The following is a 15,367-nucleotide window of genomic DNA, read 5'->3' on the forward strand; positions in this document are numbered from 1 at the left end:
TCTTATGACACACTGAGCCATTTGTCGTCACAACAGTGCAGGAGCAAACACTAGGATCTAAGCCACTTTCCTCGGAGACTCTAAATGCCAGGATGGCATGAGACGGCACACGAGACAGCTCAAACGCTCAAGATTGTCCGATTAAAGGCCGATTCAAACACTAACCAGCAGCAAAATCGTGTGGATCTTTGCCGGCCAAAGAAAGAAACTGGAAATTCACAACCCTAGCATGACACTTAAGCTCTAGACTGAGTCCAACTGTTAGTATGCAACATAATTTGTTAAAATCGTACAAAGATGCTTAAGAAATGCAGCATTCCAGAAGTAAAGCGAAATTCAAACTGTATTTAATGAGCAGCCGTCAAAGCCACACTCTTGTTTAAGTACGAAGATATTTAAAATGATTCTGTCTATAGCAGACACATGAATAAAGCTACATGTGCCTTTTACTTCACTTGACGCTTACCAAAATTTGACTGGTGCGCCAATGGCACCGTATTTTATTCCAATGGACAATTGATAGAAATGTTTGATGGGTACTTATATAGTTGCATCTAGCACAAATGTGCATTGATCAGCCAGAAATTCTGTGACGGCATGGCTGTCTCACAGACGCATCACTCATGTTTCTGCCGGGCTCAAAACGGGGACGGCTCGTGCCTCTGCATGCGTCTCTCGGCAGCGGCCGCCATCCTCCTGCGCCGCAGCGTCACCGAGTCCGAGTCCTCGTCCTCCATCGAGGGCATGGCATCATCAGTATCAGCAGCAGAAAACACATCTCCTTCATCGGGCTTTTTGTGAATATAACGTCTGACGAAGAGAGAACACAGTGTCTTAAAAACTAAAACTCAATCGGACCCAAGACAAACCCTTGGGGCATTCCCAGTTATCATTTTTGCAAGTTTGCAAACGGTAAAGATGACTTTTCACTATCTCTGACAAATAACAGACCAGAAGTCATTCATTTGAGTTCTGACCATATGGACATGCAGAATTTTGGGATCCAAACTGAGCATTAGTCGTGTTAATGTAAATAACTTTGGTAGCACTTTATTTTACAGTCCTGTTTCGCATGTGTATACTATATAATTATTGTAGCAATTACAATAACTGGGTTATAACTAGGTACTAGTCCTGAACCTAACCTTAACCCATGTAGTTAACAAGAATGTACTGGGTAGTATAAGATAAGTACATTGAAAGTGCATGTACCGGTACTAGTGTTGTCAAAAGTACCGGTATTTCGGTACTGAAATTGAAAAAATGTGACGATACCAGCATTTCTGTAGTACCGGTACACACTAATAGGAGCTGCTTTCAGTTGTTTCTGTGTTTATCTAAGCATATCGACGTAGCCGACACATACCATGATATATATAGTGTCTGTGTATATTTAAATATTAACCCTGCATGTTCTGTTGGTCTCTGTGTGAATGAATGGCGCAGACGCGCGGTTTCATTTACCTCACACAAACACACACACACACACACACACACACAAACAGAGGCATGAGTGACGCTCGCGCTGTTTTCAGTCTCTGCTGCCTCACGATATGATGACATGATGAAATTCACCCCCAGAGCCGCTCTGAGAGTCACTTCATGAGCATTTTACCGTTTCATTTGAGAAAAACTATCGTCATATCATACACACACAGAAACTCAAAGGTCTTCACGGCAACCCGTCAAAATAAAAGTTCGGTTTAACTTGAAGAAATTGACAGAAATAATTATATTAGGCTACTGTACAGTAGATTTAGCCACGTGTCCATGTATTAAAAATACTACTACTACTACTACGACTGTGCATAGAAGGTTACTTAATTTTCACTTGATTTTTTTATAAGCAATATTTACGTTTAAACAGCATGTAGCCTTCAAAGCTTATATGTATTTACTTATGATTACCGTCATAAATAATTTTTTTTTCAAACAGTTAAATAAAATAGAAAAATAGTTTCAACAGATTTTGCTGTGGTACCGAAATTGGTACCGAGAACCGTAAAATTTGAATGGTATCGGTACCGACTACTGGAATTTTGGTATCGTGACATCCCTAGCATGTACTGTAAAATAAAGTGCAATCATAACTTTTTTAACGGCTACACTGGATATGACCACCCAACCGGGAGAGAACTGCCAATATTCTCCCACTAAAACATTCTACAATAATTATTTCTGCAAAATGGGTGGTTATGAATTATGTCCGAAACAGTAATTTTATAAATATAACATAATTATTTAGTCTTATTGGCCCTAGAAAGCCTAAAAGTTTTTCTTTCAAACATACTGGTGGCCATTTGTTTTGTGTGAATGTGTTACTCCATTCATAATTTATTAATTTTATCATGCTGAATAAGCAGAAGGTAACAGCTGCTTCATGATCAATTTGATAGTTTTGTGCGACTGTCACTAGGGGGCGAACCGCAGAAATCTTATGTGACTGTCAGAGACAGTGAAAAGGCAGCTGAACAGTTTCATGCAAACCGGAGCAAAGCAGTGTAAGCCGTAGGAGACGGGGAACAGGGAGGCGCACCTGCGAGCTCTCAGGAGCAGCTCCTCCTTCCTCTGCATGAGCATCCTCTGTCTTTCATCTGCAGACTTGGAAAAGCGGCTCCCGCGAACCTCGAAGTCTTGCGGCTCAGGGGCGGCGACCTCTGACCCGCTGCTGGCTCCCGCTGGGTCTTCAGGACCAGTGTTTCCCTGGATGGGTGAGCGCTCCACAGACTGGAGGAGGCACAGGGGAAGACAGAAACACTCTTAACATTGCAGTGTTTTGTTGTTTGTTTGATTGCCACTTTTATACACAGGCCAGCATAGATCAACAGGACATCGGAAGGAGAATGAACCAGGACATGTTGCAAAACGGCTCCAACACACTGGGTCTCGTTCATGAAACACCAACAGAATTCATTTTGTAAATTGTTCGTTCTGACAGGAATTTTCAGATTTTGTAGTTGTTAAAACACAATTTAACAATGTATAATAACAAAATTAATTTTGTGAAATTAAATATAAAATTATTCAGAATCTGGAAAATGTATGAATGTCTCGAAATCATTAACATACACACATTTAACTATCAAAACTGAGGTTCACAAAGCATTTGTGGGTTTTCACAAGAGATCAATTTTTTTAGTATATTTCGTCGAATTTACATGTTTATTTACAAAGTTTCAAGGTCAAATAAGGTCACTGTCAGCACATGGCTCCGTTATACAAAGTTTCAAGGTCAAATAAGGTCACTGTCAGCACATGGCTCCGTTATACAAAGTTTCAAGGTCAAATAAGGTCACTGTCAGCACATGGCTCCGTTATACAAAGTTTCAAGGTCAAATAAGGTCACTGTCAGCACATGGCTCCGTTAAAGGGATACTTCACCGCTGGAAAGATGAATGTGTATTTAAATCGGGTCATTTATGTAGTAGAAATGTGAAATTATTTTAAAAGTTGGTGCCTTCTAGACTGACAAAAGCCAGGAAATGTATTTTTGGCTCATGTGGATGAAAGACAACAACTCCCAGAATGCACTTGCTTCGCTGCCCTACGAGGACACGCCCAAGTCACGCCTCCCGGTTACAGAGGGCAGTGTCGGGAGAAATGATACAGCTAGGCTACTAGTCGACTGGAAACTGAAAAGACGGCGTTTTATCGTGAGATCCTCCTATGGGCGGGTTGAACACATGCGGGACGAGCTCCTCCTACTGGCTTTAGTCTCTCGCCTCTGGACTAAAGAGCCTCTGATGACGATAAATGATGATTTTTGTGTCATCAGAGGTTTTTTTCCAGACACACAATACAGAAATCTCTCGTCTCAGGGGGACATGAGGGAGGGAAGCACGGCCATTCGAGAATACTACCAGGTTTTTACTCATACAAAGCTTAATGCTAATCGGTGAAGTATCCCTTTAACTTTTTTTTTCATTCAACAATTTTGAAATTGTTTTTTTCAATTCAGTTTGGTGATGCAGAAATGACTTCACCTCCAGCAATGTGGAGCAAGATTTTGGGCCAGTGAGATTTTAGCACTGATGGGGCGACCCAGTACGAAAATGCAAACATATCACTTCAGCCCCTAATATGCCCCTCTTGTTAGCCGTGTGAGCCTCACCTGTGTCGGGAAAGGCACCTGTATCCGGCCCTCCAGGATGTTATCAGTGGTGACCTCTACAGAGCGTGTGAGCTGCAAATCCTGCAGGATCAGATGATAAGGGACTTGTGGAAACATTTCCTGGATCTGATGGGCCTGAGAAATTCAAGGAAAAGCAGGTTAATAACGTGGCAGCTTGTGTAAAACAGATGAGACTGTATAAACGTGTGGGACTCACCATGGCATTGAGCTGGGAGTTGTTGGCCTGTGCGATGCCCAGGATGTTGGTGGTGTGCATGACCTCCACTGAGAAACTCGGCAGCCAGCTGGCAATGCGGGACCCTGAGGGTGAACGAGCCGAGATTTATACATTCATATGATGATTTCATTACCAGAAGCCTATTTGTTTCCAAGGGCCATTTTCATCAGTGAACCATTTCTTTTTGAGTGCACTATCCATTAAAACAGGCTTTTTTAATTTATTTACTCCAGTTTGTAAATCACCTCTGCTATGATTGGCTAACCTTTGTTCATTGTTGTTCATCAGGGCGAATCAGCTTGCTCAGTATTAATAGGGGTGAGCGATATTGACACAAAATTATATCTCAAAATTTTCTGGGATGTTATCGATAACGATAATTAGACAATATTTTGCTGAGTGTGTTTATTGTGTTGGAACCTTGGCAGGTTTAGGACTGACTGCTAAAGTGTTTAATATTCTTCATATTCTGTGCGATGGTCAGTTCACAGCAGCGACAGAAGTAATCTTTTCCAATAAATTTAAATAGATTTTTTTTTACCTTTTATGGGCATTTTACCTTAATAAAGCAAATTCATAACTAATGTTTATAATAATAATAATGCATAATAATGTTTGTTTTTAATGTTTTAAACATAAAATGTTGAATATTGATATTTGAAATTATTTTTAAAATAAAAAAGATACTTTGAATATATGAATTGAATCACTGTTAATGAGCGAGTCATTGAGATTCAACCGATTCATTCAAATGGCTGATTCATTCAGTAACAAAGCATTTCACTGTCTTAACGAGTGTCACTGAATCATTCACTCAATGTGGCTTTGTTTCAAACTATTTTTGTTGGCGAAATGGATTAAAAAAAGACAATATTGTGTCTAAAATGTCATTTAAGTCACTTAATATTAACTTCTTGTTTATTGAACTGTTGTATAAAAGCAATATCACATTTGTAATCGTGCTGATATTTGGAGAGAAAAAAAAAAGGCACTCTCCATGTGATATTGACTAACTATATTAAATTATATAAATATATTAAAAAAATTCTTCATTCTTCAAAATCATGCATTTTGGGGGCATTATAAACGCATTTTAATAGAGTAAATCACACGGTGAAAGCGTGCGCTCTAAATGCTGACGTAGTGCTGGGCGGTTTGACCAAAAATCCACATCACAGTTTTTTTCTAAATTAAACCGGTTTCACGGTAAATGACGGTGTTTTTTTGTTTTTTTTTTCAAGCATGATGGGTGTTAACCACATTTTCTACTGAGTGAGAGAGGAAATACTGCAGTAGATATATAATGATACATATCTTATAATGCCCTATTTTATTGTCATGAGTGAATGAAAAAATCCACACTAATATTAATACAGGTTTGCAAGGCTGTTTACAAAGAGGTGCCAGCAGGACGCGCTTTAGGAGCGGCAGAAATAATGGTTTCCCCAGTAACGGCTGTACACAACGCAGCAACGCTGCTTTATCAGGAAAGATAAAGAAAGATTCAATCGTAATAACAAAGAAACTTTTCTAAAGACCGTCAGTTCACTTCAGATACGTTCATACAGTATAAAAACACGCGCGCCGCGAGAAAAAAAACACTCTCACCCCCACACGGCTGCGACACGGCTACCGGAGCTGATCGCGCCCATTCTAGTCAATGCTTGTGTTTCAGATCGAAGCTTCCCAAAAGCAGCTCTCCGCGCCGCTTCGCTAAATATAGGCGCCTAGTCTATTTTGACGCACGCGTGTGGAGGACGGAATAAAACCTTGTCGCAGCCGTAATGCGCCGCAGACGTGTGTTCAGTGTTGTAAATGAGGTGCGAGACAGTGTCGCGCAACGCCGCGTTCCGATTAAAGCGTCATACACCGGTATTGCGGTTTATTCAAAATTCATATCGTAACAAAAATAAACACCGGTATTCGGTTTGAACCGGTAAACCGCCCAGCACTATGCTGACGCGCACTAGTCTAACCAACTAGACTACATCACGCCGTGTATGCGCTCGCTCGCTGGGTGTGTTTTTGCAAAGTGAGGGACACTCAATGTCAGATCGCATATCGTTAAAACAACTATTACAATATTATCGTAAACGATATATAATCGCACACTCCTAGTGCTAAATAGGCACCATGCAAGTTAATGATAGGAATATGCCATAGATGTGAAAGTGATTTCTACAGCTTACTCTCAGTAAATGGTTTGGATTCTGCATGAATATGTAAAGAGAGGCTCACCATCAAAGTGGAAGAAGTGATTATGCTGGTTGATGTGTGGCCGGGCCTCTGTTCCTGTCCCAGCAGGCATGTTCTCATCCAGCACCTCCCTCTGGCCCTCCTCTCGCTCTCTCACGCCTTCACTGATGTTCAGAGACATACGGCACGTGGGACAGGACGTGTCCTGCTCCAGCCAGGAGCGCAGACACGAACTGGACATAAACAATAAATGGTCAGATTAACAATGTTTCAAGTATGAGAGCAAGAGAGTGCTGGCAGCATCTGGTTATTGCTCACTTATGGAAGAGGTGTCCACAAGGCAGCTTGCGCGCTGTAGTCATCGAATCCCAGCAGATCGCACAATCATCGTTATTAGCCAACAGCTCTTCAGGCGTTGCCACAGCAAACCTGCACAACACAAGGAGACGTTTTCATGTCAGCACACGAGGTCTGGTTTCCATCAGCCACTGCAGCAGGCTGACTCAAACACACATCCAATAACACATTCGCACATATGATACACACAAAGACTATTTATTGTGTTCATGTTGAACTGCAAGACACTAGTGCTGTTATTGAGGTGGATACGGGTACGTTTAGGGTAGGTTTAAGAGTGGGTTAAGGTGTCAGGGAAGAGTACAGTAAAAACAGAAGCATACAGTAAAACAGTAATATTGTAAAATGAAATGAATGTTTTCTATGTGAATATATTTCAAAATGTAATTTATTCCTGTGATCAAAGCTGAATTTTCAGCATCATTACTCAAGTCTTTAGTGTCACATGATTCTTCAGAAATCATACTAATATGATGATATAATCAATGTTGAAAACATATTTTTGCAGAAACGATGATATAATTTTTAACCCCCTCAGGATTCTGATGAACAGAAAGTTCAAAATAACAATTCATTTGAAATATTATTTGTTAGAATGTAAAGGTCTTTATTGGCAATTTCTTTAAAAAATAAAATAAATAAAATTTATATATATATTATTTATATAAATATATATATATATATGAAGACTTCGATGCAAAAGCCTCTAAGTGCCATCTAAAATTTTCTTCTAGAATGATCATTTTTATCAAGCTCGTATATTTAAGTTCAGTAATTTCACTTAAATGAAAATTAATAGGTAATTTTCATTGCCATTAAAGTGAAATAACTGAACATAAACATACAAGTTTGATAAAAATGATCATTCTAGAAGAAAATTTTAGATGGCACTTAGAGGCTTTTGCATCTGAAGTCTTCATACACACATTATATATTTATATATATATATAATTATTATTTTTTTTCTTACAAACTATCAATTTTCCTTTTTAAATATTGAAACTGAATTATTGCTGCTGTTATTAACACAATTATATATTCAATTACAGTAACAATTATTTCCAATTTATAAACTGTTATTAATTTACAACAATACGATTCACTTTAAAATGTAATTGTAGATTTGCTGGGTGTCGGGGCGGGGCGGGAATGCTTAGTTGTCATAAAAAAAAATAAAAAATACAACACAAATAATGTTAATGGTCCTCAAAAAGGCTTTGTTTACTTTACTTATGCAAAATTAATGCTTTTTTACATTTTTGAGTTTTTGTGAGATTCACAGTTATCCTTCTTAACTATATTAATGTAAATAAGCAGTCATTTTACAAACATTAAAGGTAAAATCTCTTTTCAAGGGCACAGTGCTGATAGCTCATGCAACTTCTGGTTACCAGCCCTAAGCTTTGCCATACTTTAGCATCTTTATTTAGATGTTGTGCTTATAATTCAAAGCCTGTAGAAATGCATCTTATAATAAGTCAGTCTGGAAAGCTTCAGGCTCCTCACCTGGATTCCATATTGTCAATAACACGCAAGTAGTTTTTGTGGCGGCGAATCCTTCTCTGCACCTCGTGGAAGAGATACCGCAGCTGCATAAAGATCACAAGACTAGCCATGGACAGCCAGATGTTTCCGAAGAGCTGCGAGGGAGTGAACAACAAGAATACATGATCATAAAGATACTAGGATTCATTCAAAACTCTCAAACACAGACGTGAGAAGAGAAAGAAATCATGTACGCCACTGGTCTGGGGAAGTTTCAGACATCTGACAGGCCGCACACACACGTGTCATCAGGAACATAATTGTCAGCAGCTTCTTACTGATCAGTGAACATTATGTTAGACAGTCTCAATAAGAGTCCAATCAGACCGTATTCATCCATCACTATGAGCCAGTCACATGACTGATCACCCTGTCTCACCAGCATATGGATGTGATGCATCAGGTCCAGGCAGAGGATGGCTAACTCCATGATGAAGTCAGTGTAGTAGATGTATGAGCTCTTGTTCTCCCAGGTGCCCTCGTGGTTCAGGTCCCACAGGTGAATGGAGTACCTGCACATAACAGATCAAAACCTTCAGATTCATGCTTCTGCTACCTAACATTTAGCAAAGCTGATGGCTTTCTTAACAGAGCGCACACACCGTATGATGACGTGTCCTGTGCGTACGGTCACCAGCAAACACTGCAGGACAGGAGACAAGGCTTAGGGTTACTTCAAGTCACCGTAATATCAAAATGGACCATTTTTATAGAATATTGCAGTATTCAGGGCTTGACATTAACACCCGCCAACCTGCCAAATGTGTGTGTATTTCAGCAGTGGCGTGTAACGCAGTCACTCCTACTAGCCACTTTGGTGGCTTACATTTTATATATAATACATTTTTTAATTGTAATCTATAAAAAAGGCATAATAATAAATTTTCAGAAATAATAAACTGATTAAACTTAAACTAAGTGCAATGTAGTGCTGTCAAAAATATACATTTTTCGATCCATATTGATACTGAAATATCATGAGCGAGAGAGAAATCGCCGCTGGTATTGAGTCTCTATTCTGCAGAAAATTTGTATCGGAATCGTTTCAACACACAAACCCGCCTCCCCTCACTCACTTGCTCCGGATGACTATTGTTGCTGTTACAGGGCTTGAATTTCAGCGTGGGATTGTTTTAAATTTGATCTGATTGATAATTTTACTCATTCCTGCATATTTTGAGCTCACACCCAAAGTATGTGCACAAAGCTGCCTCTCAGTGCTAAATTTAGTTATTTTTCGCTGCTTATTGTGTTGAAACAAATCAAATACACAAGATGTCAAAATGCCTTTCTTAGCAAGTATTCACACAAACACAGTCATGTTATGTTTTAAGTGAACAGTAGAGAAAGAAAGCGCATGTGTAACAGTATGTGATGGATCAGAGTGATCAGTCTTAAAGTGACAGCAAATTAATATACCTGCTGCCAAATTATGAGATAATATAAAAAAAAAAAAATCTATATGGCAGTTTTTCCTCATAGTATCGATGTCAAAATTGTTGATTAAATGCTAAATAACTACAGAAACCACTGGCCACAGTGGCTGGTAAGCAAAATATATAATGTAAAGCCCTGGCAGTATGTATTATCGCACATCATTATTGTTTTGTAAAGTTAATGTGCCGTTTTAATATTTAATTTTTCTTGTTAAAAAAAAAAAATAAACGTTATATATATGAAGACCATCGTGACTTCCGTGTCATGCCTACTTTCAGAATGTAGGGAAAGAGGGAACAACAGAAGAGGGAATGTACTCTTCAGTCGCTAAAAGGATTGTACAGTATTCTTACCTCAGCTGCCATGAAGGCGACGGTGTGCATGCCGTGAAGGTGCCCGACCACAGCGCAGAGCACAGCCAGACCAGCACAGCACAGCAGGACAGACACCAGCAGAGACAGCACTCGCACATGACTGCCCATCGGGGTCGTGGGAGAGAACGACAGCTGGCAGGAGCACACAACACAACACATCAACAACTCCGAGAGGAAGAGGTGCAGGCACAAACAATAGGAAGGAAGGAAGGGATGAAGTAAATAAGAGTAATAGAAGGAAGGAAATTTGAGCAGAGGAAGGAAGGAGAAAGGAAGAAAGGTAGGGAGTAAATAAGAACGTAAAATAAAGGAAACATGAAGGAATGAAGGAAAGAAGGAAGAGTGGAGCAAGGAGAGAGGGAAAGAAGCAAGAAAAAGAAGGGAAATAAGGAAGAAAGTAAGGAAGGACAGAAACAAAGGAAGCAAGGAAGAAAGTAAATAAGAGCAGAGGAAGGAGAGAGAGAAGGAAGGAAGGAAGGGAAATAAGGAAGAAATAAATGAAGGTAGGGAGTAAATAAGAACATAAAAGGAAGGAGGTAAGGAAGAAAGGAAGTAGGAAAGGTAGGTAGGTAATTAACCCAATTAATTAATTTACATCCAATAAAAATATAAATAAATGTCTTAATTAAACTCAGATTCTCCAACAAATATCTTACAATTTCAGAGTGCCACATCTTTTGGATTATACTGGCGGTTAAAGCAAATGTTTATTCACACAGTAACTGATCACATGAATGAGTGAGTCTAACAGCACGACTGCAGAGATCTCCCAGTCGCTCTGAGCATTAGTGTTTGTTGATGTGGTGAAGACGTTTCTCACGTATTCAAAGCGGTCTTTGCAGAGCTGCACCATCAGATGCAGGAAGATGAGCATGGAGAACCACAGGCACCACAACACCACCTCCTCCACCCGCTGCACGTTCAGCACGCCGAAGATGAAGATGAACTTGTAGAAGATGAAGTTCCAGAACTTATCCTTCAGATGCTGGTCAACAGAAGAGCGGCGTCAGAACATGACCACAGACACTACAGCAGAAAACAACGCTGGCATCGCCAACGCATGTGAGAAACCTGGTATTATTCACACGCTTTGAACATGTACAGGAACCTACAAAAACATTCACTACTGTTCGAAAGGTTTAGTTAAGTTTTTCTTATGCTCACCAAGACTAGATTTATTTGATCAAAAACAAAGTACAAAAAAATAGTAATACTTGTGAAATATTATTACAATTTAAAATGACTGCTTTCTGTGTGAATATAATTTATTCCTGTGAGTTTTCAGCATCATTACGCCAGTCTTCAGTGTCACATGATCCTTCAGAAATCATTCTGATATGATGATCAAGAAACACTTATTTTTTATCAATGTTGAAAACAGTTTTTATTTTTTGTGAAAACTGTGGAATATCTGTGGAATCAGATTATTTGATGAATACAAAGTTAAAAAGAAAAGCATTTATTTGAAATAAATAGACATTTCTGCAAAGTCTTTACTGTCCCTTTAAAAAATAAAAATAAAATCTATATTTCTAACCTCGAACATCTGAACGGCTTTTTTAGTCATCTGTTAATAACTATGCCACTGCTTTGAATAATTATCTTCCCTTTTCAAAATCTACCAACATTTATTTTATTACTACCATATTATGAATAATAAACTTGTTTGAATATGTAAATACTAAAATTATATCCATTCAACTCTCCAATATTGGTTTTGACATCGGTCACTGATTAACGTTTTGTTTAACTATAAAAAATGACCTTAAAGTAAGTAAAACCAAGATATGACCTATATTTTTATTCTACAGGGTGGGCCATTTATATGGATACACTGTAATAACATGGGAATGGTTGGTGATATTAAAGGGATAGTTCACTTTGAAAATAAATTTTGGTATGTTTTAGCTTACCTCAAGGGCATCCAAGATGTAGGTGTCTTTTTTTCCGCAGTAGTTTCAATTTGGATATTTTTAGGTCAAACCGTTCTTGTCTGTCAGTCAGATAATGCAGGTCGATGGTCACTGTATCAAAACACAAGCACAGAGTCCAAATTAAAACAATTCCTCATCGTCCAAATTAAACAATTCCCCATCATAAGTACACATTGATGGCCTAAGACACGAAACGAGCGGTTTGTGTGTGAAAATGAACAGTATTTATATCGTTTTTACCTCTTGTAACACAGCACACGTCCAAATGATCTGACGGCGCGGGCGGGTATAGATGTATACATAGATGTCGCCTTGGCTACGGTTTCGTTCTAATGAACTGCAGTAGCAAAGGCGACATCTAGTGTATACATCTATACCCGCTCGCGGGCGGGTATAGATATATACACTAGATGTCGCTTGGCTACGGTTTCGTTCCTATGAACTGCAGTAGCCAAGGCGACATCTATGAATATATCTATACCCGCCCGCGCCGTCAGATCATTTAGACGTGTGCTGTTTTCAAGAGATAACAACGATATAAATACTGTTCGTTTTCTCACACAAACCGCTCGTTTCGTGTCTTAGGCCATCAATGTGTACTTACGATGGGGAATTGTTTAATTTGGACGATGGGGAATTGTTTTAATTTGGACTCTGTGCTTGTGTTTTGATACAGTGACCATCGACCTGCATTATCTGACTGACAGACAAGAACGGTTTGACCTAAAAATATCAAAATTTAAACTACTGTGGAAACAAAGACACCTACATCTTGGATGCCCTTGAGGTAAGCTAAAACATATCAAAAATTTATTTCAAAGTGAACTATCCCTTTAAAGTCCTGTTTGTGGCACATTAGTATATGTGAGCGGGCAAACTCCTCAAGATGGGTGGTGACCATGGTGGCCATTTAGAAGTCGGCCATCTTGGATACAACTTTTGTTTTTTCAATAGGAAGAGGGCCATGTGACACATCAAACTTATTGGTAATGTCACAAGAAAAACAATGGTGTGCATGGTTTCAACGTAACTTTATTCGTTCATGAGTTATTTACAAGTTTCTGACCACTTATAAAATGCGTTCAATGTGCTGCCCATTGTGTTGGATTGTCAATGCAACCCTGTTCTCCCACTCTTCACACACTGAATGGCCCCCAAGGTCTCCCGATCTGACCCCCTTAGACTTTTATCTTTGGGGTCATCTGAAGGCAATTGTCTATGGTGTGAAGATACGAGATGTGCAGCACCTGAAACTACGGATACTGGATGCCTGTGCTGGCATTTCTCCTGCGGTGTTGCTATCAGTGTGTGAAGAGTGGGAGAACAGGGTTGCATTGACAATCCAACACAATGGGCAGCACATTGAACGCATTTTATAAGTGGTCAGAAACTTGTAAATAAATCATGAACGAATAAAGTTACGTTGAAACCAAGCACACCATTGTTTTTCTTGTGACATTACCAATAAGTTTGATGTGTCACATGGCCCTCTTCCTATTGAAAAAAACAAAAGTTGTATCCAAGATGGCCGACTTCTAAATGGCCACCATGGTCACCACCCATCTTGAGGAGTTTGCCCCCTCACATATACTAATGTGCCACAAACAGGACTTTAATATCACCAACCATTCCCATGTTATTACGGTGTATCCATATAAATGGCCCACCCTGTATATTATGCATCTATATGGAACTGACAAAAGAACTCAAGTTGTCAGGGATGTTTGTTATCAAGGTCTTCCTCATATAAGCGTTGCAGTGTGTGTGTTGCAGTAAAGACTGGCTGTGTGTGTGTGTGTGTGTGTGTGTGTGTGTGTGTGTTGCCTGATCCAGCTGATGTGGACGTGAATGATAGCTACCTGTTTCTCACTGACTCTCAGAGGGCCGAACACAATGCACTGGATCACTTTAGCGATCAGCATGAGGATGCAGCACGCCGTGTTCACCATCACCTGTGGGAAAACGACAGCTTCTTTAAAATAAAAACATCATCACTCAACACTGGTGTGTTTTGACGCTAGTCCCACATACCCAGACAAACAGGCTGTCTGTGATGAGATACACAAGCACACTGGTGGCCATGTTCCCCAAGCTCTCCAGCGGATCCAGCTTGATCTCCTCATCAGACCCGCCGTGTGAGTCTCCAGACAGAGGAGAGGAGTCCTCCGAGTCTCTGACCGAGCTGTAGGCACTCAGGATGGTCCCAGCCAGCAGAACAGTGCTCAGGGCAGTGTATGTGTGTAAGCTGGGCCAGGGGAAGCGCTCCAGGAACAGCAGAGGCATCCTGACTGACAGACTGATGCTCCTCTCGGCTTAAACAGCTCTCCTCTTCGCAGTCTCTGCTTACTGGGAGTCCAGGGGAAACCAGTGTCCTTATACAGATCACAATCGAGTTTAAACTCCTCTTAAAAACTAATAATAACAGAATTCAGGCCTGTTTTCATTTGAGAGTCCAAACTGTGTTTATGTGAATGCAGTCTGACAGCTCATAGGACACGTAGACACAACACGCAACCGACTCTAAAGCTAGAATTAAATACAATAATGTTATATGTTATGTTTAAACCCCATTCCGGCGAATTAAATGCTTAATGTTTATAATTCTTTACAAACAATTGTTAATATTTCCAGAACAGTTGATTATTTCACAACATTAGCATGGAAGCTAATCTGCTTCAGCTACGTATTGACTAGAACAGGACTAACAGTTTGATAAACTCGTCGGACGGGCTTTAAATCTGACCCGTGATGCTCGACGATCTGTCGGACATCTGTTAGCTTTAAACAAAACTGTGAAATGTCATGTTTAGATCAGTTTCTCTGGCTGTTTCTGGCACTTTCTGTCCCTCATACCTGTTTCCGCTGCCTTAGACGTCACCCTGTGAACTTCCGGTGCTTATGTGACGACAGGCGGGGCTTCCCGGGTAAACAACAATTAAATATTTAAATAGTACCCAGCTATGACTAGAAGCCATATTACCCTCACAAAACATTACCACGATAAACACAGATTCAGTCAAAAATAGTATATTACTGTAATTATTATCACAGTCATTGGTTCTAAAATAGGCTACTTGTTTACACCTCACACAAACTATGGAAACTCGTTATTAATGGACTATATAGGGCTGAATAAATGCATACAACATTTAAACATCTTTATATTTTATTATTA

At 39.6% G+C, this 15,367-nt stretch overlaps 1 protein-coding gene across 2 annotated transcripts; it reads right to left on the reverse strand.

Moving 5' to 3' along the window:
• Positions 1-326: 326 nt before the first annotated feature.
• Positions 327-15,090, reverse strand: amfra (autocrine motility factor receptor a). Of its 2 annotated transcripts, none has more exons than XM_081356171.1 (14): positions 15,046-15,090; positions 14,224-14,538; positions 14,052-14,144; positions 11,079-11,243; positions 10,238-10,390; positions 9,050-9,090; positions 8,827-8,959; positions 8,409-8,542; positions 6,864-6,974; positions 6,588-6,778; positions 4,329-4,432; positions 4,112-4,246; positions 2,537-2,727; positions 327-810 (listed from the first exon to the last, which is right to left on the reverse strand). In XM_081356171.1, the coding sequence occupies exons 2-14, from the start codon at positions 14,473-14,475 to the stop codon at positions 639-641; spliced, it is 1,875 nt and encodes a 624-aa protein (XP_081212297.1). In that variant the 5' UTR covers positions 14,476-14,538; positions 15,046-15,090; the 3' UTR covers positions 327-638. The 2 variants fall into 2 exon arrangements, with proteins under 2 accessions (XP_081212297.1, XP_081212296.1); XM_081356170.1 differs by having other exon boundaries at positions 14,224-14,564; positions 15,046-15,086.
• Positions 15,091-15,367: the final 277 nt, after the last annotated feature.

This window comes from Scardinius erythrophthalmus (genome assembly GCF_964197995.2).
Source record: "Scardinius erythrophthalmus genome assembly, chromosome: 24".
NCBI classification, from domain to species: Eukaryota; Metazoa; Chordata; class Actinopteri; order Cypriniformes; family Leuciscidae; genus Scardinius; species Scardinius erythrophthalmus.